Consider the following 24,481-nt stretch of genomic DNA (forward strand, 5'->3'; position numbering starts at 1 on the left):
TCTTATACCAGTCATTTATTTTCAAATCAGTAAAGGGAAGTAAACAAGTACACCCTTTGGGAGGAAGAGGAGATAATTGGGATGTAGCCATGGTTATTTGGATGCTTCCAATGGGGTTTCTGACTGCCTATCCTGGGGCAGACTGACCGGACCAGCAGTTGTACGAGATCATCTTCCTTCATGCCTAAAGCCATTTCCCCAAATGCTGTGTTCTGAACATGTAAAGACCATATGCAAATTGTCAATATGCAAGAGCAGAGTTTAGTGATAGGCCACAAGCATTGTGCATCCGTTTTGGGAAAAATTATCTATTTGAACAGAAGAATCTTTAATAAGTAACTGGCTCCATAAATGTCAGTTCCAATAGAGTACTACTATCCTGTTAGCTCAGGGAAAAAAGCCCAATGTAGCTCAAGATGGAGACGGGTTCATCTGGAGTTTAAAATAACAACTCTTGGCCCCTGCCATCCTCAAGATAGTTGAGAATCTGAACCCATCTCTGCTTTTGAACATTGTGCAACAGTGACTGGCCACAACAAAGGGAGAGCTGGATCGTGTTCATTAGGACACACTTCACAAATGTTAATCAAAAATAAGCATTTATTATTGGAAACATCTATAAGCAGAAGTGTAAGCTAACATGGGGTAACTAGCCCCCCTAAAAACAATGTCCAGTTGCTGACAAAAAAAAGCAAAGGGAAATAAGTGGCTACAGTTTACACTTTAGATATTAATTTAAATGTTTAGAAAACGGGCATTTTTCCCCCCAATCACCGGAATAACTGCCACCCCCACAAAAATGTGTTAAGTTTTATTTTGACATGTTTTGTAATAAACTCTTAAAAGCTCAAGGTATGTAATTTTTAAATAAATAAAATATTGAAACAAAATGTTACTGCACATGTCCCAATTAATATCCACACTATGAGGTTGATGCAAGGTCCCTACTTACATTTTCACACCAAAACATGTCCAAATCCACTTTTTTGTGGGGGGTCCATTTAAATTAAGAGTAGAAACAAGTCAGAACAACATCTCTCCATTGCCACTACACATGGCATCAAAACTGTATGATGGTGGAATAAGGAAGACAGGCTTACATAAAACATCAAAAAAGGGACGGATGTAAAATTAAAATGTTTTACGTAAACTGGGCTGAGGCCCATCTGGGTGCAATCTCTTTCTACATTTGAAAATGTAGTAGGTGCAAATGAAACCAGGGTCCGTATTTATAAAGGGTCTCGGAGTAGGAGTGCTAATCTAAGATCAGTTTCCACTTTTAGATCATCTTCAAAACAATTATGTTCAGGAGGGGACCTGATCCCAGGTCAACACTCCTACTCTGAGACCCTTTATAAATACTGCCCCAGGCTCATGAGCAGAACACCAGCAACATGTGCAGCAGCAAGTCTCATGAGGAGCAGAACTCACATAATCATGGAAGGCTTTCGCTTCACTGGAGTGGTCACATGTCTCTCTTCTCTCTGGTGCGGCACAATACAGGTCCCAAAATACACTGAGGACAAGACACACAAGTCATAAAGCAATAGAATACTGTACACGGTAGAACTTGGTGTATTGTTAATAGTGACATAAGTAACACTTACCACCACCAAGAGTGTAGGAACCCAGGTGGTTCCCCGAGTGTGATGTTCTTTTCCCATCGTATCTGGAAAGTGGAGAATTAAAAAAATATATATTTAAAAAGAACATGAACAATAGGGCCTACTTAATAATTATTATTTTATTAATAATGGCTTCATATGGAAATGTTTGTTAATATGCTACCGTGTTTGGTAGTATGACACTCACCTCTGATAAAAAGGTCTGTGCTGACTTCTGTGCTCCTATGTGTAACAAATATTCATAGACGTATAAAGCTAACCTGTGAACAAATTATTAAAAAATAAACAGTTTGAACAATACAACAAAAGTGTTAGAGCTACACAGTTTAGCCAACTCTAAACTAACCTACTTTGACTCTATTAGGACTAATGAGTGTCTCTAATCAACTAATATTTATTGCACTTAGGGGTACATGATCGACAGACATTCATTTTTCGGTAGTTTGCATGGACCGCCGACTCCAAAAGGCCTTTCGCACAATGGCTTTTTCCAAACACTTCAAATCGGAAACACTGTAACCAAGAAAACGCGTTATTATAAATAAAAGAGATTGAGTGTTGGAGACTGCCCTCATAGCCGCGAACTGAAACAAAGTAGCAACCGAAGCACTGGTGGAAGCAAAAGTGTATCAATTAATGCAACAGAAACGACGTAAAGCCAAATTGGACAGTACATTTTTTTTACGCTACTCATTTCACGTTTTCCGTTTAAAAAAAAAAAATAAAAAATGCAAAGATACTTAGATGCTGAATTGCAAATACAAACACCAATGTACGTTCAGTAATGAGGCCCAGGAAGAATATAAAGCCGAAGGCAGGGTAAGGAAGGAAGGAATGGCGAGCAGACAAGGCGGTTCATTCAATTCCATCCTCGAATGAGGAAATTCGCTCCTTTAATTCAGCTGTCCAGCAAACCACACACCCGAGGAGGGAAACAATTTGCATTAGGTAAGACATAGGTTTTAAACTTACTTTTCCCGTGCTTGGCCATCCGACGGTACAGCGGACACTTTGCCTTTAGGGAACATGGTTTTCTGAGGGAGGAGGACGCCCGTCTTCTCTTTCTGTATTTTTGCTATTTCATCTGTCAGACCATCAGTCAGCCTCGGCCGCGACCCTCTCACACTCCAACCGCACTTCTCAACCGAGCCTGGTCAATGGGAAGGGATGGGGCTAAATTGACTGGCGATTATTTTTCACCAATGAGCGTACAGTACTTCCATCTAGTCCTGCCCTAAAGTTATGTCATGCCTTTTGTTGCCAATTGGAGGTGGTTGTTACAGTAGGCAATCTACTTTACATATCTCAATGTTTATTGTCATGCAATGTTAGAATAAAAGGCAAGCTATCTTCAACATTGAGAGGTATCATCTCTAGACGATTGTTTCAGCATTTCAACAATCATTAGATACCAGCACACTCCAGTTTCAGCCCTCTCTATGATGACTTATTAAATTGTCAGTTGTTATTATTATAGCCTTATCCACAGTATACCTTATCCATAGGACATAAGCAAATAAAACACATTATGTATTTTTACCCATATCCTGTTCCATTTCCATGGTTAAAATATCATAGCCATAGACTATTGTGAAATACAAAGGTTTTATTCCCTTAATTTAATAAATAGGTTATTAAATTGTGTTTTTTTATCATAGGCCTAGGCTACCACCTGTTTCCATCTAGTCGAATATGTATAATTGACCATTCAAGAGACTCGGCTTGATCTGAACTGAAGTAACAGCATCTTCCCCTTTAAGGACACTCAAAGTAAAAAGAGACCTTATTGGTTGTTGATATGGAATCAGTTCACGGGTTCCTTAAAACCGCTGACTGTTCTACACGCTCTTTCACGCGTCTCTGTCTATCACAAATGTTGCAATTAGAATGTCCTGTGATCACATTTCTACCGTTTGTGTTGTCATTAGCCTTCTGCTATTGGGAATTTTGCAAGTTATAGCCTACTGTAGGCTCATATGCAGTTGATAATTTTCCCAACATGATTTAAGAATGTATTAATGTCTTCTCATTTTGTTTAAATCCGATTTGACTCAAACTAGGTCGCTGAAAAACATTTTTCAGTTGTACGTGATACATGTATCATCCTACCTGGCGGTATGTAAATCAAATAGGCCTACAGTAGCCTTCAGATATGATAATGAATTTCAACTAAGCAGTCGATGTTCCACTATGAGAACCCACAGGATTCTGTCTATCTGGTCACAGTTGGTTTATAGGGGGAACTTGAAACCGACAGTAGACTATTACTCATAGGGGTAAAATGTGACAGGACAAACCTGCCATAGTGCGGCGCTCGTTTCACTCTGCAATGAAGAACATGGCTTTAGGCCTACAGTAAATATTACCTATAAAACAATGTAACCTGTAACTTATAACCTTCTAACAATATACCACTGCTTTTAGACAATCAGCATTCAGGGCTGGAACCACCCAGTTTATAAAATTAGTTATATTGCATATCTATTGATGACAAATAACTCAAATAACAAAAATGAATTTACTATCTGTGTAATTAAAGTGATATATCCACATTTCATTTTTTTTATTTTTATGTATAGGGCCTAATATCCTCCCAAACAGACTAAACCAATAAAAAAGCATGATTCATGTGTGCCTATGCTACCACAGCCTAGCTCAAGAGGTCTGAACCCCTATGGCACAGTTGATCGTTCGCTCGTTCAGTGGAGGGTCATTGGATCTGGATTAACCGGTGTGCCTGACTAACCAGTGTCGGTGTCTGTATGTAGCCTCGCTACTGTATATAGCCTGTCTTTTCACTGTTGTTTTTATTTCTTTACTTATCTATTGTTCACCTAACACCTTTTTTGCACTATTGGTTAGAGCCTGTAAGTAAGCATTTCACTGTAAAGTCTACTACACCTGTTGTATTCGGCGCATGTGACAAATACACTTTGATTTGATTTGAAGCCCCCATTTTGGTTGTTTTCTCTCTTTTCGCTACATTGTTGTTAGTAGGCCAGCAACCGAAAGGTCGCTGGTTTGAATCACCGAGACGACTTTGTGAAAAAACAGTCTATGTTCCCTTGAGCAAGGCACTTAACCCTAATTGCCCCTGTAAATCGCTCTGGATGAGAACATCTGCTAAATGGCTGAAACGTACATTTAAATAGGGCCTAGGCCTAAGGCTTTTGATGGAAGTGTCCCCTGTTCACATTGGGGTTTGTAAATGGAACACTTCAGGAGAGTGGAGGAATATTGTTACCTCACTTGGACACTGCCAATAGGTCTGGACCTATGGCACAGGTGGCAATGTACTTTCTCTATTTCCGCAGGGGCGCTGGGTCATGCCTTTCATGGACTTTTTCCAATAAATGCGAGAGCATTATATAGTATGTGTATGTATGTATGTGTGTCTTTCGGAGAGGTTGAGTTAAAAGCGGAAGGGGGGGGGGGGGGGGTAGGTTGACCTCAGGTCTCCCCACTGGAAGCCCGAGGTAGGGGGAGCGGGGGAATCTATCAAATAGCGCATCTCTAACTTTGTACAGTACTAATGCAACACTACGAAATGCTACCAAATATACCACAATTCATTCATAATACTGTGAATATATAGTTTCACAGACATATTGTTGCATTTTTTCTGGTTTGTGCGAAATCGTTAAGAATAATATAAAACCAGTCTGCACACCACCAAGGTGAATTGGTTTAGTCTTGACTCTTGGTTGACAGTGTTGGGGGATTGATGCTCAAGTGACTAATTTTTGTATATATATTTTTATATATATGTATATGTGTTTTAAATGTTATAATTATTTGTGTTGTTCCAAATGTCTGAATAAAAATTACAGTTAGTGCAGAATGGTGCTTTTTTTTTGTTGGCAGGGGGCGTTGAAGAGGGGAGGGGAGCCATACAAGCTAGAACCGCCGCTATGTGCAATAGGCCAATAAAGTGGTATTGATCTTAAAGTTCCACTTTAAAAAGTTTAAACTAAATTGGTCACGCAACTCTACCAACAGGAGGCGTGTGATCTGTTTAGCCGCGACACCACACTGTTGCGTCCGAGGAATGGGCAGAGAGGGGGTGGTGTCTGGTGTGCGAACTTTTCTCCGTGAGACTGCCTCTACGTACGTTTTGTTGTGCACATTCATTCAAGCAAATGTGACCGGATCGTCTGCATATCATTTCAGTTTGGGTAAGTCATTTTTTGTGTCTTGGGAAATAATGTAAAACGTTTCATAAGCGATTGCCTAATCTTTGTTTTTAGTCTGCTCTGTCAAATTACTCTGCAGACAGACTTGAGACTTTTTGTTGTGTGGATATATACCTACAGTTTTCTACTCCCTCGGTAGTTTCACCACGCTAATAGCCTATAGCCTATCTCATGAGTGTGGGATGATAACCGGATAATCGAATAACGAGATTGATAACGGGACCAATCCAGTTATTCGAGGTCATGTCTATGTCGCCATGTCCGGTGAGCGCGAGACAGGTAACCATTCCATGAGAGCTGGAACAGACAGTTGATAACTTTATGCCAAATGGCCCTATGACAATTATATCCTTCTTAGCCGTGATGGATACAGTCTTTAAATTGACTGTTTTATCCAGAACATAAATACTGATTTTCTTTGGAACTAATGTGTGGAACAGATTCCAATCCAAAACGATATTATACAGTATTTCTCACTGTTCTTCGAGGAAGAAATAATGGTGTTAAACATATGTCAGAGGACAAACTGAGCTGCAGATTACTCCCCAGTAAAGCATCTTGTTTTGTGAAGCACAATAACTTTTGTTGGCGCAGTGGCTCTGGTCCAAAATTACTGCGCTGCTTGAGCGAATTGAACTGTAAAAAACAGCAATAAATTATTTAGTTATTTGTTTCATTGAGAAATGTGACTCCTTCAGAAACTATTTTTGAAATTTGGATGAGACCCATTGTGTAAACACAGTAGTTTAGGGTGGGAATTGCCTCTTGTTCACATCGAGCATTGTTTTAGACAGATCAAAGCCAAATCCTGCTGAGAGCCAAATTGTTTTCAGACAGGAAAAAAACTGTTCTGTTCTGTTTTACTCATACCTAGTCATGATATATTAGGATTTCCACGAATGTGATGAATGTGGTGCTCTTAAGACCTTTGCATAATTAAATAATATATTCAAAGAGCTTGATACAACTACAATATTCCTTGTTTGTGTTTTAAAACTATTCTAGGAGCACCTGTATGATGAGGAAACGTTATAATATATAATCTCGTCCACCAAACAGCTAAATCTCGGGTAACAATTGAGCCTGGGGTCAATGCCATGTTGTATTATGATCCGTGACCAAATCGCAGTGGGATCGCGAAAGTACATATGGGACGATATACAAACATTTTTGAGAAAAATAATTAGAAAAATGGTTTGATTAACTATATTTATTGGTTTCTTTTCATTTTGATAAGATACACTCAAATGTAATGAATTTAAGGTTTTGTTGATGTAAAAATATACATTTTTAAAATTGTGTCATTGGGGTGGGTGGGGTTGCAAGAAATTCTGGCATAAAAATGGGGTCTCTGCTGAAAAAGTGTGAATACCACTGCACTAGATCAAGACTGGTCAGTGTAGGCCAGCTGCTCAAGTGGATGGACTCCACAGCCTGTCTGTCTGGTGAGCTATGACCTCTGACATAGTATGACCTCTAAAGATAAAGTGGTCCCTCTAGACCTGGGTTGTGTTCATTAGGCACCAAATGGAAGAAAACCACTATATATAGACTAAGTTGCCATTTGGGATGCAGACTGACTGACTGGAGCCCTCCAAGACGTGGATTTAGATCAACAGCCATGGAGTGGTGTTAGCCCCACAGGGGATTTATACTGTCCAGCAGGGGCACAACTCTGGTTTTAGAAGTGGGGGGGAACATAATAATTATTATTTTAAAAATGATCCAGTCGGATAAACACTCCAAACAGCCTACCTGATGCTCGGAGGCGTCCGCATGGTCCTAAAGCACACCGTTGCCTCGATTTGTATCACATTCCAATGATAAAACTGGGGGGGGGGGGGACAAAAATACAATTTCAGAATGTGGAGGGGACATGTCTCCTCCGTCCCCAGTGACAGTTTGCGCCCCTGCTGTCCAGTATGTAATAGCTATGTTCTTCTATGTTGTCACAGCTGAAAGACACGCAGGGTCTCCCTGTATTACCAACTCTGTTGATGACGTCCACTTTGACCACACTATAGGGTAAGTCTTTCAGTCCCTAAAACAAACCTTTTCAGTATGTTTATACTGCCTTTTGCTCAGCCACAGAAAGGAGGGCCTGCTATTCTTCCGTTTACACAGTAACCACTGTCCAATGTTGATTATATAAATGCTTCTGTCTGTTTGCACGCAGAGTCGGACAGGTTGTCAACATCAAAGCAAAAGTCAACGGAGCCTTCACATCCAGTATGAAGGTTTGTGGGGACATCTTTTTTTTGTATTATTATCTTTGTGTAGTACAAAGGAGAGCGAGTATAGAGTATTACTTTATTAATCCCAACTTGGGAAATTGTTTTATCACAGCATGCATCATCAATGACTTACAATGACAGAACACGCAACAATGACCAACACATTATTTTTTTTATTATATCATGAACAGATTAAGACAAAGGCACATGCACCAACCGTAGTGTCCCTAAAATAATAGTCTGATTCAAGTGCTACTCTGGGGAAAACAGACAACATTTTCCAATAGAAAGACCTGGTATAAACGTTAACCCATTACAGTCATTAAAAAGCCTCATGGCTGTGGGTAAAAACGATTGTTTAAACCTCTCTGTGGAACATCTGGGCAGGATGAACCTGCTACTGAAGCAGCTTCAATGTGAATCCATGGAATAGTTGGTTTGATATAATGAATAATGTATACAAAACAATATTTGCATACATACTGCTGCTTCACAATAGATGATACTGGTCTAGATCATGTGTTCTTTACAGTAGCATCTTCTGTTTATTTCACTAATTACTTAATCTGCATCCTGAAGAGCGAGAAAAAGGGAGAGAAAGCACCCATCTTAGTTTGACAGTGTTGGACATATCAACATGTCATGCTCCAATAGGAGGACACACACCGCCCACCAACACTCTGTGTGTGCGTGTGCAGATGCAGGTGATTCCACGGACGCAGGCAGAGCAGATGGAGTACAGCATCGCGGCAGAGCGGAGGTGGAGGATGAGACTGATCCCCGCTGAGATCATCACAGACCTACTGAGCAGCAGCACAGCTCAACTAGGTACAGTACAAACAGGAAGCGTTGGAACTAAGGCATGGACTTTTTCCTTACATGACCGGACAAGAAGGTCACAAAATGCTTTAAACGTCCAATTTCCCTCTTATCTCGAATGTAGTCACACCCATGCCACAGTCTGTTGTCCAGAGCAGTTGCATTGCGCTCCCGTGCGTGTGTGTGCGTACTTGTGTTGCCAGGAGTACAAGGACCCAGTGCCAGCCGAGCGGACGCAGGTAGAGAGCGTGGCGCTGGTGCTGCCGCCCCATGCCAACCACCAGGTCGGCACCGTCGGCCGGCCAGATCATGGCCTGGATGGAGAACGTGGCCACCATCGCAGCCCATTGAGTCCTATTATATCTGTGACCTGCCCGTCTTTCTGAACTCATGGAGATACTGAGGTTTCTTATTGTGTCAAAATGTGGATGTAGTTGTAGTAGATTGGCCACAACAGGGTTGAGCCTCTGTAGAAGACGTGAGATGGATTAAGTCTCCCTCCCTCCCTTCCTCCCTCCTTCCCTGTTCCTCTTTCTCGCTCTCTCTCTCCCCCTTTCTCCCCACTTTCGCACACACATCCATTCTCCAGTCGTCTGTGTAGCGCCCACCCCACCCTGAGGACCATAGACATGTTCCCCTTTCGGGCTCCATCTCACATTGGTGACCGGCTGGTGCTGAAGGCCATTGTTAATAATGCCTTCAAGAACAAGTGAGAAGGAATTAGTCTGAAAAGTACACTGAACAAAAATGTAAATGCAGCATGTAAAGTGTTGGTCCCCTGTTTCATGAGCTGAAATAAAAGATCCCAAAAATGTTCGATACACACAAAGCTTAATTCTCAGAAAATGTGTGCACAAATGTATTTATTTACATCCCTGTGCTCACTAGAGCATTCTCCTTTGTCAAGATACTTCATCCACCTGACAGGTGTGGCATATCAAGTAGCTGATTAAAGAGCATGATCGTTACATAGGTGCACCTTGTGCTGGGGACAATAATAGGCTTCTAAAATACGCAGTTTTGTCACCAAACATAATGCCACAGTTGTCTAAAGTTTTGAGGGAGCGTGCAATTGGCATGCTGACTGCAGGAATGTCCACCAGAGCTGTTGACAGAGAATTGAATGTTCATATCTCTACCATGAGCCACCTCCAACATCATTTTAGAGAATTTGGGAGTACATCCAACCGGCATCACAACCGCAGACCATGTGTATGGCGTTGTGTGGGCGAGCGGTTTTCTGATGTCAACATTGTGAATAGAGTGCCCCATGGTGGCGGTGGGGTTATGATATGGGCAGGCGATTATCGATTGGCAATTTGAATGCACAGAAATACCACAATGAGATCCTGAGGCCCATTGTGAGGCCCATTTTCTTAAAAAAAAAATCTGTAACCAACAAATGCATATCTGTATTCCCAGTCATGTGAAATCCATAGATGAAGGCCTAATGCTTTGGTTTCAATTGACTTGTTTCCTCATATGAACTGTAACTCAGTAAAATCGTTAATTGTTGCATGTTACATTTATATTTTTGTTCAGTATAGCTACTGGACTAACAACAAACAAGAAATGGGAAACTGGTCTCATTCTTTTTAACCTGTCAATGTGTGTTTGCTTGTCGGTGTGTGTGTGTGCCTCTGTGTGTTATGTTTCAGTATGGAGGTAGGTAGGTGTGTGTGCAGAGGCCTATCAGGGTGCATTGCGGCACATCAACGTCGCCTTTATGACCTTTTGAGGTGCTGGACAAAGGTAGAAAGCCACGCACGTTGCCCCAGATACGACCCAAACTGGTGGTGAGTTCTACAGATGACCTCTGATGCACAGGCTACTGTACCTGTGGAGAGAGACAGTTTGTGTGTGTGGGGGGTGTGCGAGTATGCGTGTCTGTGTTTGAGAGAGAGGTAGTGTACGTGCAAGAAAGTGTGCATGTATGTGTTTATGGAGGTAAATTAAGCAATAAGGCACAAGAACCAGTGGATTATGAAGCAATAAGGTCCGAGGAGGATTGGTATATGGCCAATATACCACGGCCAAGGGCTGTTCTTAGGCACAACGCAACACGGAATGGCTGGACACAGCCCTTAGCCGTAGTATATTGGCCATATATCACAAACCCCCAAGGTGCCTTATTGCTATTATAAACCTGGTACCAATGTAATTAGAGCAGTAAAAATACATGTTTTGTCATACCCATGGTATATGGTCTGATATACCATGGCTGTCAGCCAAACAGCATTCAGGGCTCGAACCACCCAGTTTAGAATAGTGAATAACACACGGCTAAGGGCTATAATAGGGAAATAACCCTTAGGAGTGTCTTATTCACCATAATTCATGGGTCGAGTACCTTATTGCTTTTATCAAATGGTTAGCAACATACAGTTGAAGTCGGAAGTTTACATACACTTAGGTTGGAGTCATTTAAACTTGTTTTTAAACCACTCCACAAATTTCTTGCTAACAAACTATAGTTTTGGCAAGTCGGTTAGGACATCTACTTTGTGCATGACACAAGTCATTTTTCCAACAATTGTTTACAGACAGATTATTTCACTTACTGTCACAATTCCAGTGGATCAGAAGTTTACATACACTAAGTTGACTGTGCCTTTAAAAAGCTTGGAAAATTCCAGAAAATTATGTCATGCCTTTAGATAGGCTAATTGACATCATTTGAGTCAATTGGAGGTGTACCTGTGGATGTATTTCAAGGCCTACCTTCAAACTCAGTGCCTCTTTGCTTGACATCATGGGAAAATCTAAAGAAATCAGCCAAGACCTCAGGAAACAAATTGTCGACCTCCAAGTCTGGTTCATCCTTGGGAGCAATTTCCAAACGCCTGAAGGTACCACGTTCATCTGTACAAACAATATTACGCAAGTATAAACACCATGGGACCATGCAGCCGTCATACTGCTCAGGAAGGAGACCTGTTCTGTCTCCTAAAGATGAACATACTTTAGCGAAAAGTGCAAGTCAATCCCAGAACAACAGCAAAGAACCCTGTGAAGATGCTGGAGGAAACAGGTACAAAAGTATCTATATCCACAGTAAAATGAGTCCTATATCGACATAACCTGAAAGGCCGTTCAGCAAGGAAGAAGCCACTGCACCAAAACCGCCATAAAAAAAGCCAGACTATGGTTTGTAACTGGGGACAAAGATCGTACTTTTTGGAGAAATGTCCTCTGATCTGATGAAACAAAAATAGAACTGTTTGGCCATAATGGCCATCGTTATGTTTGGAGGAAAAATGGGGAGGCTTGCAAGCCGAAGAACACCATCCCAACCGTGAAGCATGGGGATGGCAGCATCATGTTGTGGGGGTGCTTTGCTGCAGGAGGGACTGGTGCACTTCACAAAATATATGGCATCATGAGGCAGGAAAATCATGTGGATATATTGAAGCAACATCTCAAGACAGTCAGGAAGTTAAAACTTGGTCGCAAACGGGTCTTCCAAATGAACAATGACCCCAAGCATACTTCCAACGTTGTGGCAAGATGGCTTAAGGACAACAAAGTCAAGGTATTGGATTGGCCATCACAAAGCCCTGACCTCAATCCAATAGAACATTTGTGGGCAGAACTGAAAAAGTGTGTGCGAACAAGGAGGCAAAGCTGTAAACTTCCGACTTCAACTGTATTAAAAAAATTATTAACGTCAAATTATTAACGACTTTCATTAAATGTTATTTTAATGAGTCAATTATTTTTTATTTCATCCTTCCACCAGACGATATAGTCTGGACAAAACCCAGTTGTTTGTTCTATTTCTGAGGTTGCTAGCCAAGCGGACTGGTCGTCCCTTCTATTGGCATGATTGCTAGGTCAAGTGGACGGTCATCGTCCATTCTAAGCGAAAAAGGTTGCTATGCAGGCTGGCACTTTTCCTTTGCTAGCTAGACAACTAAAGCTAACACAATCACATTGAGCAGCTGAAATGACAGCAAGCTATGTGTATATTAATTTGTTTTACTTTTGTTTCTAATGCCATTTATTTGGATGTATCCATAATAAGGAATGCTGATGCATGAATTTGCCTGGCTCAGAGAAGCGGTCTGTCTCATCCGGACATGTTCATTCTCTATGGCAAGGTGGAAATCACATTTGTAAAGCCAGGTCCCAAATTCACTTCTTTATTTTATTCTCAGGATGGGGAAAGACACTACAAGAAGGCTATCGCTAGGAAGAAAATCCGACTGGACAGGTGAGGAGGGGAGGGAAGAGGGGAGGCAAAATCATCACTGTGCTATTCCCGGTCACACTTCATTTGGACAGTCCCTTAGAGATGATCTACAGATGCTCACACTATCGACAAACTATCAACTGTTGCAACCACTTGCTATGGTTACGGCAGGGTTAGGTTTATGGTTAGAGTTAGGGTAAGCGTTAAACCATAGTTGTGCCGTGTGTCTTTCCATTTGACCAGTTTTATGAAAACTCAAGTTGCAATCCCGTCTGTTATGAGATCACTATATGTTTACAGGAAGTACATTATATATTATTATCTCCTGCAATCAAACGGAGGTGCCTCTGTCTGTACCCTGGGACATCAGCAACCAGGTAAGACAAAGCACACACACATATACACACACACTTACACGGAAGAATCCAAACCGGTTTCTTTCTCAGCTGTATCTCAGCTACAACAATGTGTCTGCACTGAAAATAATGGCTGCTCCATGCAACTGAATGTTGAGCTCTGAGGAAAAACAAGGTACGTCTCGTTTGTGGAACAGTTAACCATAAAGGCATCAATCGTTAGAAACGTTATTCAACTAAATTAGAATAAGCTCATAGGATTGTTTGTTTCCTGCTAACTCTCCCCTCTCCTCCCTACCGGCTAATCCAATTATGACTTTCGATGGCCAGCTGAAAATGCACAGTCATAGTGAGTGTTTTCGAATTCAGATTAGGTTGGATGGAAGCAATGTGGAACAAGTCAACTGCGTTCTTAAAGGAGCTACGTATAACATTTCCACTTGCACTAAATGTCAATGATTTAATGATCTAGCAGTATATGAATAGAACTATAGTAATTTCCATGGTTTAACCCCCTCCTTCCTGATCTGTTCCCAGGTCAGTCTGCACACTCTGGAGAACCAAATGCTTTGTTTTAAGGTAGAGACTCATGTCAACGTCCCCGCTGAACAGGCCTTCCATCTGCTCTCAGACCTGCGCAGGAGACATGAGTGGGACAGGCATTACCCGTGGGTAACAGTCACATCTATTCACAACGACTGTAGCCACAACAGTCACCACTAGTCATAACACGGATACAAGTAGTAACTAGTTAGAGCTAGTAACAACAAAATCCCAGCTAGTCATAACCAGTGTTTGGGAACGTTACTTTCAAAAGTAACTTGTTAGGTTACAATGTTACTGCCATGAAAAGTACGTTGTTACGTTACACTGTTACTTACTGTGGAAAGTAACTTCTTAGTCGTTACATTACTTTTGATTTACCAAAAACAGAAAACCCTCTGAAAATGCCCTGCGCGTGTTGGTCATTGTTATGCCCAGTAGAGAATGGCTTGTCTACTTAGCACTTGAGGGATATTCAAAGTGGAACAATCCGCTTAACCATCTAACATGCTGGCTGCATTGTGTGCGGGAGAGTTGCAAAATAAATGTACACATACAGTGCATTCAGAAAGTATTCGGACCCCTTCACTTTTTCCACATTTTGTTATGTTACAGTCTTATTCTAAAATTGATTAAATTGTTTTTTCCCATCATCAATCTACACACAATATCCCATAAGGACAAAGCAAAAACTGTTTTTTAGAAATTTAGCAAATGTATAAAAAAAACTTTTAAAAACTTATGTAACCTTTACATAAGTATTCATACCCTTTACTCAGTACTTTGTTGAAGCACCTTTGGCAGCGATTACAGCCTCGAGTCTTCTTGGGTATGACGCTATAAGCTTGGCACACCTGTCTTTAAATCTAAATCAAATCTAATTTTATTTGTCACATACACATGGTTAGCAGATGTTAATGCGAGTGTAGTGAAATGCTTGTCCTTCTAGTTCCAACATTGCAGTAATCTAACAATTCCCCAACAACTACCTAATACACACAAATCTAAAGGGGTGAATGGGAATATGTACATGTACAGTTGAAGTTTACATAATCTTAGGTTGGAGTCATTAAAACTTGTTTTTCAATCACTCCACACATTTCTTGTTAACAAACTATAGTTTTGGCAAGTCGGTTAGGACATGTACTTTGTGCATGACAAGTCATTTTTTCCAACAATTGTTTACAGACAGACTATTTCACTTATAATTCACTGTATTACAATTCCAGTGGGTCAGACGTTTACAGACATTAAGTTGACTGTGCCTTTAAACAGCTTGTAAAATTCCAGAAAATGATGTCATGACTTTAGAAGCTTCTGATAGGCTAATTGACCTAATTTGAGTCAATTGGAGGTGTACCTGTGGATGTATTTCAAGGCCTACCTTCAAACTCCTCTTTGCTTGACATCATGGGAAAATCAAAAGAAATCAGCCAAAACCTCAGAAAACAAATTGTAGATCTCCACAAGTCTGGCTCATCCTTGGGAGCAATTTCCAAATTATCTAGCAACAACAAGCTAGCTAGCTAAATGTCCATTAATGTTTCATGTGTTTCGACCTGTCCCCAAATCAATATAGTTGGTTCAGAGTTCGTTTTGATATTTCAACCTGCGTGTCCAGATGGCTTCTGGTGTGGATGGACAAAATCAACATGCACGCGATGGTGGACGCAAGTGTGTGCCCAGTCTAGTCAGCATGTAGAGTAGCTCAAGACCGAGATCTCTGTCATATTTCCTAATAGCCTAGTTGTTACAGTTGTTTTAGTAAATTGAACTGTGTATTTTGCAATAAACAAAGTATTTTTGAAATTGCATTATTGTACATTTATAGTTCAGTAGCCTATATTGAAATGGAACTGTTCCACATAAAAATGTGTGATGGAGGAGAAATATATATATACACACGCACAATGTATAAATAATAAAAATTTATAAATAATAGCTTATGTCCAAGTGTTCTAACAAAATTCCACATTAAACTATCAAAATGTATGATGAATGCAAAACAAAAGTGCTGCATCACAACAGAATTCCATCTTGATAAATCCAACGAATCAAAGGAACATTGTCCATAAATCCAAACCAACATTTAGGCAGCTTTATGAAATGAAATATACACATTAAAGCCAATTAATACAGGCTATTAAGTCACAACAAGCCTGACTTTAAATTTTGACATGAAAATTATAATAAACCTACGCATTAAACTGTTGACCACAAATGCCTTCTGTCAGATAAAACCTGGTTGCATTAAAACAAATGGCATGCAATCAAAGGAATTACAATAATTACAATCATCAAACGCATGCAATTTCAAGTTCCAGGTTTAGCCGAACAGAAATCTAGCTTTTGCTGTTTTGGAGCAGAAGCACCGTCATCCTCAGCATCAATGGCAATCGGCAGGCGTGGGTCTTTCTCCACCAGTCTTGCTTGGCCTGAAGGTGCTTCTTGATATTTGAAGTTAAGTTCTTCGCAGTTGAAAGGCAGTTTGCATTTGATGTGTTTTTCTTATTTTCTTCTTCCAATTCAACATACTGTGAATACTTCCACGCCTGTTGTGTCTGCCATATTGCTAGCTAGCTTCCCACCACAACGTTCTTGTAGAAACAGGAAGAGCGTAAACTTAGGGGAAAGAAAAAAGGGAAATAATATTTCAAAGTAACGATTTGCTTATTTGAATTAACTCATTCCTTAAATTGAAAAACTAAACGTGTTAAGTTACTCTTTAATTTGAGTACTCTAACGCGTTACTTTAAGTAAACACAGCTAGTCACAACCACGGGAGAACGACTGCCCCTCTCATTGAATCAAATCAAATCAAATCAAATGTATTTATATAGCCCTTCGTACATCAGCTGATATCTCAAAGTGCTGTACAGAAACCCAGCCTAAAACCCCAAACAGCAAGCAATGCAGGTGTAGAAGCACGGTGGCTAGGAAAAACTCTCTAGAAAGGCCAAAACCTAGCCTGGTTCCTCTCTAGGTTTCTTCCTATGTGGGGTGGCCAGTCCTCTTCTGGCTGTGCCGGGTGGAGATTATAACAGAACATGGCCAAGATGTTCAAATGTTCATAAATGACCAGCATGGTCGAATAATAATAAGGCAGAACAGTTGAAACTGGAGCAGCAGCATGGTCAGGTGGACTGGGGACAGCAAGGAGTCATCATGTCAGGTAGTCCTGGGGCATGGTCCTAGGGCTCAGGTCCTCCGAGAGAGAGAAAGAAAGAGAGAAGGAGAGAATTAGAGAACGCACACTTAGATTCACACAGGACACCGAATAGGACAGGAGAAGTACTCCAGATATAACAAACTGACCCTAGCCCCCCGACATAAACTACTGCAGCATAAATACTGGAGGCTGAGACAGGAGGGGTCAGGAGACACTGTGGCCCCATCCGAGGACACCCCCGGACAGGGCCAAACAGGAAGGATATAACCCCACCCACTTTGCCAAAACACAGCCCCCACACCACTAGAGGGATATCTTCAACCATCAACTTACCATCCTGAGACAAGGCTGAGTATAGCCCACAAAGACCTCCGCCACGGCAAAACCAAGGGGGCGCCAACCCAGACAGGATGACCACATCAGTGAATCAACCCACTCAGGTGACGCACCCCCTCCAGGGACGGCATGAGAGAGCCCCAGTAAGCCAGTGACTCAGCCCCTGTAATAGGGTTAGAGGCAGAGCATCCCAGTGGAAAGAGGGGAACTGGCCAGGCAGAGACAGCAAGGGCGGTTCGTTGCTCCAGAGCCTTTCCGTTCACCTTCCCACTCCTGGGCCAGACTACACTCGATCATATGACCCACTGAAGAGATAAGTCTTCAGTAAAGACTTAAAGGTTGACACCGAGTTTGCGTCTCTGACATGGGTAGGCAGACCGTTCCATAAAAATGGAGCTCTATAGGAGAAAGCCCTGCCTCCAGCTGTTTGCTTAGAAATTCTAGGGACAATTAGGAGGCCTGCATCTTGTGACCGTAGCGTATGTGTAGGTATGTACGGCAGGACCAAATCAGAGAGATAGGTAGGAGCAAGCCCATGTAATGCTTTGTAGGTTAGCAGTAAAACCTTGAAATCAGCCCTTGCTTTGACAGGAAGCCAGTGTAGATAGGCTAGCACTGGAGTAATATGATCAAATTGTTTGGTTCTAGTCAGGATTCTAGCAGCCGTATTTAGCACTAACTGAAGTTTATTTAGTGCTTTATCCGGGTAGCCGGAAAGTAGAACATTGCAGTAGTCTAACCTAGAAGTGACAAAAGCATGGATTAATTTTTCTGCATCATTTTTGGACAGAAAGTTTCTGATTTTTGCAATGTTACGTAGATGGAAAAAAGCTGTCCTTGAAATGGTCTTGATATGTTCTTCAAAAGAGAGATCAGGGTCCAGAGTAACGCCGAGGTCCTTCACAGTTTTATTTGAGACGACTGTACAACCATTAAGATTAATTGTCAGATTCAACAGAAGATCTCTTTGTTTCTTGGGACCTAGAACAAGCATCTCTGTTTTGTCCGAGTTTAAAAGTAGAAAGTTTGCAGCCATCCACTTCCTTATGTCTGAAAGCAAGGGCAATTTTGGGGCTTCACCATGTTTCATTGAAATGTACAGCTGTGTGCCATCCGCATAGCAGTGAAAGTTAACATTATGTTTTCGAATAACATCCCCAAGAGGTAAAATATATATATATAGTGAAAACAATAGTGGTCCTAAAACGGAACCTTGAGGAACACCGAAATTTACAGTTGATTTGTCAGAGGACAAACCATTCACAGAGACAAACTGATATCTTCCCGACAGATAAGATCTAAACCAGGCCAGAACTTGTCCGTGTAGACCAATTTGGGTTTCCAATCTCTCCAAAATAATGTGGTGATCGATGGTATCAAAAGCAGCACTAAGGTCTAGGAGCACGAGGACAGATGCAGAGCCTCGGTCCGATGCCATTAAAATGTCATTTACCACCTTCACAAGTGCCGTCTCAGTGCTATGATGGGGTCTAAAACCAGACTGAAGCATTTCGTATACATTGTTTGTCTTCAGGAAGGCAGTGAGTTGCTGCGCAACAGCCTTTTCTAAAAATTTTGAGAGGAATGGAAGACTCGATATAGGCCGATAGTTTTTTATATTTTCTGGGTCAAGGTTTGGCTTTTTCAAGAGAGGCTTTATTACTGCCACTTTTAGTGAGTTTGGTACACATCCGGTGGATAGAGAGCCGTTTATTATGTTCAACATAGGAGGGCCAAGCACAGGAAGCAGCTCTTTCAGTAGTTTAGTTGGAATAGGGTCCAGTATGCAGCTTGAAGGTTTAGAGGCCATGATTATTTTCATCATTGTGTCAAGAGATATAGTACTAAAACACTTGAGCGTCTCTCTTAATCCTAGGTCCTGGCAGAGTTGTGCAGACTCAGGACAACTGAGCTTTGAAGGAATACGCAGATTTAAAGAGGAGTCCGTAATTTGCTTTCTAATAATCATAATCGGAAGTTCAAGGCCCATCACAGTACTGCAGAAAACAGGATCCCCCTTTATAGGGAATGGAAAAATGGCAATATTCATGTAAAAAAAACTATATTTGCCTCTAATACATCAGATGTATGTCCTTGAACAGATTATTCTAAAATGGCACACAAGAGCTCTAAGGATAATTTGGCACCCTGCTAATGGCAGCCTTCAATTTGAGCTACTCAGTGAGTAATGAGTTTCTCCATGAAACATCATCTTAACCGACTTCATTTTGCTTCATTGCACTGTTGAGGCTTCACATAGGAATGAATGGTGTCACGTGATCGATGGCTTTGTCCATTCATATATACATTCATTGGTCACAACAGTTATTTACAACTAGTTATAACACGGTCACAAGTAGTCATAACCAGTCTTTATCCACTTGTCCCTTTTGTCCAATGTAGACAATGTGATGTGATCGTCCCGGCAGAGAGAATGACACCATTCAACCGTGTGGCCACTCCGTGTGTCAGTAAGGGGGGAAAGGGACAGGACTTAATTCCCGTAATCACCAGTATGCTTTTTTGTTGGTGTTGCTTGGTCACTGTTCCCCAATGCTTCCATAATCCTTACGAATGTCCAATGGCACTGCATTTATTTTTCTGTTCTCTCACTGCACCCTAACTGACCCAGATTTGGTTGTACCCCCAAATGTTGCTTGACTGCATCCCACAGTGCACCTACACCTTCCAGATTTCATTTCCGTGTCACGTTTTTAATGGTACAATCTTCCTCTTCTGTCTCTCTTAGGGACCCATACCTGATTGCCCTGCCACTAAGGAATACACCCGGGGAGAAGTTCTCTGTGCAGGCTTCAGTATATGCGAGGAGTCCGACTCAGGGTGGGCCAATGGGGCTCTTTGTTAACTCAGCGAAAAGCTAGCCTGGTCCAATATCTGTTTGTGCTGTAAAGCCTACTTTGGTCGTTCACATGCCAAACATGACAATGGCCGTAGTTGACAAGACAGTACAAATAGATCTAGGACCAGGCTAACTGTGCTTCTTTTCTTCACACTGTGTATTCACCCTTATTCTATAAGCTGAGAATGTGGAAATCTATATGGACCACTGATCTCATTGTCTCTGTGTATTTTGCCTCAGATCTTCTACTACAACCAGGCCACACCGGGAGTCCTCCATTATATCTCCAATGACATCGCAGGCCTTTCTTCCACCTTTCACTCCTGCAGCAAGTACCGAGAGGAGAACAGAGACAGCCTAGCCACCCTGCCCCTTCTGACCTGTGACGAAATGGTATCATCCTGATCCCCTCTGTCCTGTCACACATGGTACAGTCCTGGAAGCGCTGCCCCTTTGACCTATGATAGAATGATACCATTCTCCTGGCCGCCTTGCACCACTCTGGCCTGTGAAAGATGGTATCACCCAGCACCCTTCTGCCTTGTTACTGAATGACACCGTCCTGCTGCCCTGCACCCCTACCAATATGTGCACTTGGAAAGGACCAGGATAGCTAGTTCCCTTTTCACCCATTCTGTACTGAGGAACAGCCTAACTCTTATCATTGGGAGACCTGAGAACGCCAGTTCTGGGATATTCCCCGACCCCAACTGCCAAGGAAATCTGTACTTTTGCATTTCTAAAATGTGGGATTTTCAAATGTGGGACTAGTTTTGTGATTACTAATGTTTGTTACTTTCTTTGATGTTACATCATGATCTTCCAGACCAGAGTACATTTCCACACTACAGGTTACTCTTATCTCTCAAGACTGTCAGCTGGTGAACGTCCATTTGTATAATATTATATCGAACTCATCTTTTGATATTACGTGCAATACTTAAGACCTAACTAAACACAAGTATTGTTATTATCTGGACATTAAACAGTTAGTAGCCCTATGAACAGGAGAAGTATGCAAACTGGTTTGCTATGCAGTTGAGTCTGACATGTTTGTACATGTTTTTGTCTTGTCTCTTGCTACCGAACTGTGGATAAAAAAGCAGACTAGTTCAAGTAGGAGTATTTACATGCAATTTGTTTTACAATAGGCTATTTTCTACCTCCTTAAATCACATTCTTAATCCACCATTTGCCTTTTGAATCATGTAGTCGAGATATACATCTACTGTATTTGTGATTTTGATTTGGGAGACTAGTGCGCTGTCTAATCTCAGAATGAGCCAAATACACTTTACTTCACAACAGGTATTTCAACATGAGTAGACGCCACGAGGTGAATAAATAGTCATTATTTCACTCGAACAATAAACACAATAGACCAGTGACCCCTTTTGTTTGACCTCTCCCTTGTTCCTTACTCCTTGTGGTTTCATAAACAGAATAAAAGAGAAATAAATACCCCCCCCCCCCCAAAAAAAAAACTGTACATGGCATTTAACCCTTGACAAGCGCTGCAATGGCGGATAGATACCGGGGGGGGTACCAGAGGCAGCGACTATAAGATCTTCATAGATGCCTCTCAAATTATCAGTGAGCTTGCGATGCTATGTAGGTGGTGGGGGGGGGGGGAAGAGTCTGTTTTAACATATTTCATACATTATGATTATAAATGTCATGTGAAGCATCTATGTTGGCTTCATAAAGAGTTTCGAAATCATTCTGAATGACAATGATGAGATTAAGGTACATTTAGAGGTAGAGAACAGATACAATCCACCTGTTGACCATACAGTACCTGTCCTCAATGCATCCCTCTGATGAGTTTCCAGTTTTCAATGATTTCCTCGTCAGCGATCACAGAGTTATCCAGGGTCTTCAGTAACCAGATGCTGTTGACGATGCAGTGTCTGTATTTACCCTTTAAGCACAGGGGGCTTTGTCGTAGAGGGTCAACGCTGTGAGGTTAGGACGGCCTGACAGATCCTCAATGTTCTTCCTAGTCCCCATGTTGTTATCATGGAGAAGCTGGAGTCATCTCAGGCTGTCCTAGAACACTACGCCAGGCATTGGAAAAGACAGATGGAAAACATCTAGCTCTGGTCCAGGGCGTTAGTGCTCGTTCCACCACTAGTGTACCTCATGAACACTAGTGGAGGAACGTGTACTAATGCCCTGGACCAGAGCTAGAATGCATCATGCTCACATTTCATGATCTGCAAAATGTGGAACAAGTGTTCCACACGTCACACACATGTTGTTTCACACATTTAACACACATGTTGTTCCACATAATGTAAAACTCCTTTAAAAAAAGGGGTAGAAGTCTGACACATCCAAAGCATCCGTAAAACTCAAAGGCTGTGTCTCATGACCAGAGCCCAATGAGGCTTGTATGGAACTATAGTGAATAAGGTGTCATTTGGGACAAAACGTTTAAGAGAGCAAGATATTAGTCATGACTCAGAAATGTTATAGTACGATACAGAATATAAATGGATCACTATGTTAAACAATCACATACACAAAAGATAGAGACAGTACAGTTCACACTTTTTTCTACCGTTACTACACATTCCTTTGTCTCATGCCCTCCCGTACACTTATCACTTCTATGAATCTCCCTCCTAACGCCCTGCTGCAACATAAGCATGAGCTTGGCAAACTGTAATGGGTTTGGGACAAAAGCTCTCACGGGATAACTGACACATGCTAACTTGACTTTGTCGGGTAAAGACGGCATCAGAACTCAGCAGGACAGACAGCGCCTTCTCTGTTTCACCACGCTCTACACCAGGTCTGCGTCGCTCCAAACGGCGGGCATCACAGACACTGGGAATCTTCCATTTCAGTTGGTCCTCCTCAACACTTAACATCATTCGAGTTACCACTCCCTTCAATGGTGGCCTGATCCGGAAAGCAAAGCAAGTCACAGGTTTTGTCCCGAGGCACGTGGTGCCTGCTCCGTCTGGACAAAAAACACACAACACACACACAATCATCACGATTTAACAGTCCCCAACCTCTTCTCCACCCACCCTGATACCCAGGGGCACAACTTTCACTGGGGACAGGGGGAGGACATGACATTCTGAAATTGCATTTCTACCCCCCCCCAGACACCTCTGAGCGGTCGGGTAGGCTGTTTATAGTAATTATGTCCTCCCCCACTTCTAAAGCCAAAGTTGCGCTCCTGCTGACACCACATATGGGTCAGCCAGAAGGCAAGGATTCCTTCCCTCCAAAAATCTCACTCCCACTGGGCTCCCACAGGCGTGAACTCGGTGGTGGTCACAGCACCTCAGACCCTTCTCGGAGGTTTCTGAAGATGCTCTGGGTTCAGTGCCGGGGGCAGTGGACTCCGAACTCAAATCCACATGTTGTGCACTCTTCTTTCTCTTTATCTTCTCCAGGACGGTCCCCACGAGCCCAAAGACTGTCTCATTGATGTTACCAGCAGGGCTGTTTTGGGGCCGGGCAGCCTTTTTATCAATGGCTTTCTCAAAAAAAAGATTGATGACATCTTCTCATCACCCCCCCACCCCCCCCCCCACCCCCCCACCCCCCCCCCCCCCTCCATATTAAAACCTATGTGTTGTGACAATTGCTTTGTTTGCTCTGTAACCTGTTAATGCATATGCCTTGCGACTATGATATAGAAGCCTAAAGGCCGAGACAATAAGACAGCTTTGATTTATTGCAAAACCGGATAGCAACCTCTTCCAGTGAAGTCCACAAAGCATATTACATGTAACAAATAGTTACATGACCTACAGCATGGTCAAGCAAGTTATTGTTTCTGCCATTTTCGGACCATTAACCAACTATTGATTTAGAACCACAGAGATTTACCACACGTCGCAAAGAAAACAGGAGCTGCCTCCAATATTCCAGCACCATTTCAACTTCAACATCATCAAATCACCTCTACTTAGTCTAATACAGTGTCAACTAAAAGATACCAAAAACGATTTAGTCTAATCTACATAAGCTAAATATGATGTGTCTGGCCGTGGTTCTGATTGCGCATGTGTGTGTGCGCGAGTGCGTATGTGTGTGTGCGCGAGTGCGTTCGTGCAAGTAGAAAAACATGTTGATTCACCCTACTTGTCGAGAAACGCCAATGTCATCCTCCTCTCTTTCTTGTTGATGAA

At 41.9% G+C, this 24,481-nt stretch overlaps 2 protein-coding genes across 32 annotated transcripts in view; one reads left to right on the forward strand and one right to left on the reverse strand.

Moving 5' to 3' along the window:
- The window catches only part of LOC110524054 (single-stranded DNA-binding protein 3), a 34,265-nt gene extending 30,906 nt beyond the window's left edge, over window positions 1-3,359 (reverse strand). For 3 of the 6 annotated variants that reach the window (XM_090235214.1, XM_036977851.2, XM_036977850.2), the window contains exons 1-4: window positions 2,598-2,794; window positions 1,813-1,885; window positions 1,608-1,669; window positions 1,432-1,516 (exon numbers count right to left, since the gene is read on the reverse strand). In XM_090235214.1, the coding sequence (XP_090091340.1) occupies window positions 1,432-1,516; window positions 1,608-1,669; window positions 1,813-1,885; window positions 2,598-2,653 (276 nt within the window). In that variant the 5' untranslated portion in view covers window positions 2,654-2,794. Of the gene's footprint in view, window positions 1-1,431; window positions 1,517-1,607; window positions 1,670-1,812; window positions 1,886-2,597 lie in introns of all 6 variants that reach the window. The other 3 variants (XM_036977849.2, XM_036977848.2, XM_090235215.1) reach the window with 2 other exon arrangements.
- On the forward strand, window positions 2,222-21,715 carry LOC110524055 (acyl-coenzyme A thioesterase 11). Of its 26 annotated transcripts, XM_090235217.1 has the most exons (11): window positions 5,485-5,800; window positions 7,774-7,843; window positions 7,995-8,055; window positions 8,751-8,880; window positions 10,530-10,667; window positions 13,029-13,084; window positions 13,364-13,440; window positions 13,957-14,087; window positions 19,871-19,934; window positions 20,217-20,308; window positions 20,568-21,715. In XM_090235217.1, exons 5-11 carry the CDS (start codon window positions 10,531-10,533, stop codon window positions 20,686-20,688), a joined length of 678 nt encoding a protein of 225 aa, XP_090091343.1. In that variant the 5' UTR covers window positions 5,485-5,800; window positions 7,774-7,843; window positions 7,995-8,055; window positions 8,751-8,880; window position 10,530; the 3' UTR covers window positions 20,689-21,715. The 26 variants fall into 26 exon arrangements, 14 of the variants coding, with proteins under 14 accessions (XP_090091352.1, XP_090091351.1, XP_090091343.1 ...); XR_016496161.1 differs by lacking the exon at window positions 13,957-14,087; XM_090235218.1 differs by lacking the exon at window positions 19,871-19,934 and having other exon boundaries at window positions 13,957-14,091.
- Window positions 21,716-24,481: the final 2,766 nt, after the last annotated feature.

Source organism: Oncorhynchus mykiss, chromosome 5 (assembly GCF_057628025.1).
Source record: "Oncorhynchus mykiss isolate SJ-2025 chromosome 5, ASM5762802v1, whole genome shotgun sequence".
Lineage (NCBI taxonomy): Eukaryota > Metazoa > Chordata > Actinopteri > Salmoniformes > Salmonidae > Oncorhynchus > Oncorhynchus mykiss.

Bases quoted from the DNA above. Each gene is read 5' to 3' on its own strand.
- LOC110524055 (XM_090235216.1), top strand. From the start codon at position 5,674: ATGGGCAGAGAGGGGGTGGTGTCTGGTGTGCGAACTTTTCTCCGTGAG. The intron at 5,801-7,773 runs GTAAGTCATTTT...ATGTTGTCACAG, and splicing joins TGCATATCATTTCAGTTTGG to CTGAAAGACACGCAGGGTCT. The intron at 8,056-8,750 runs GTTTGTGGGGAC...GTGCGTGTGCAG, and splicing joins CCTTCACATCCAGTATGAAG to ATGCAGGTGATTCCACGGAC.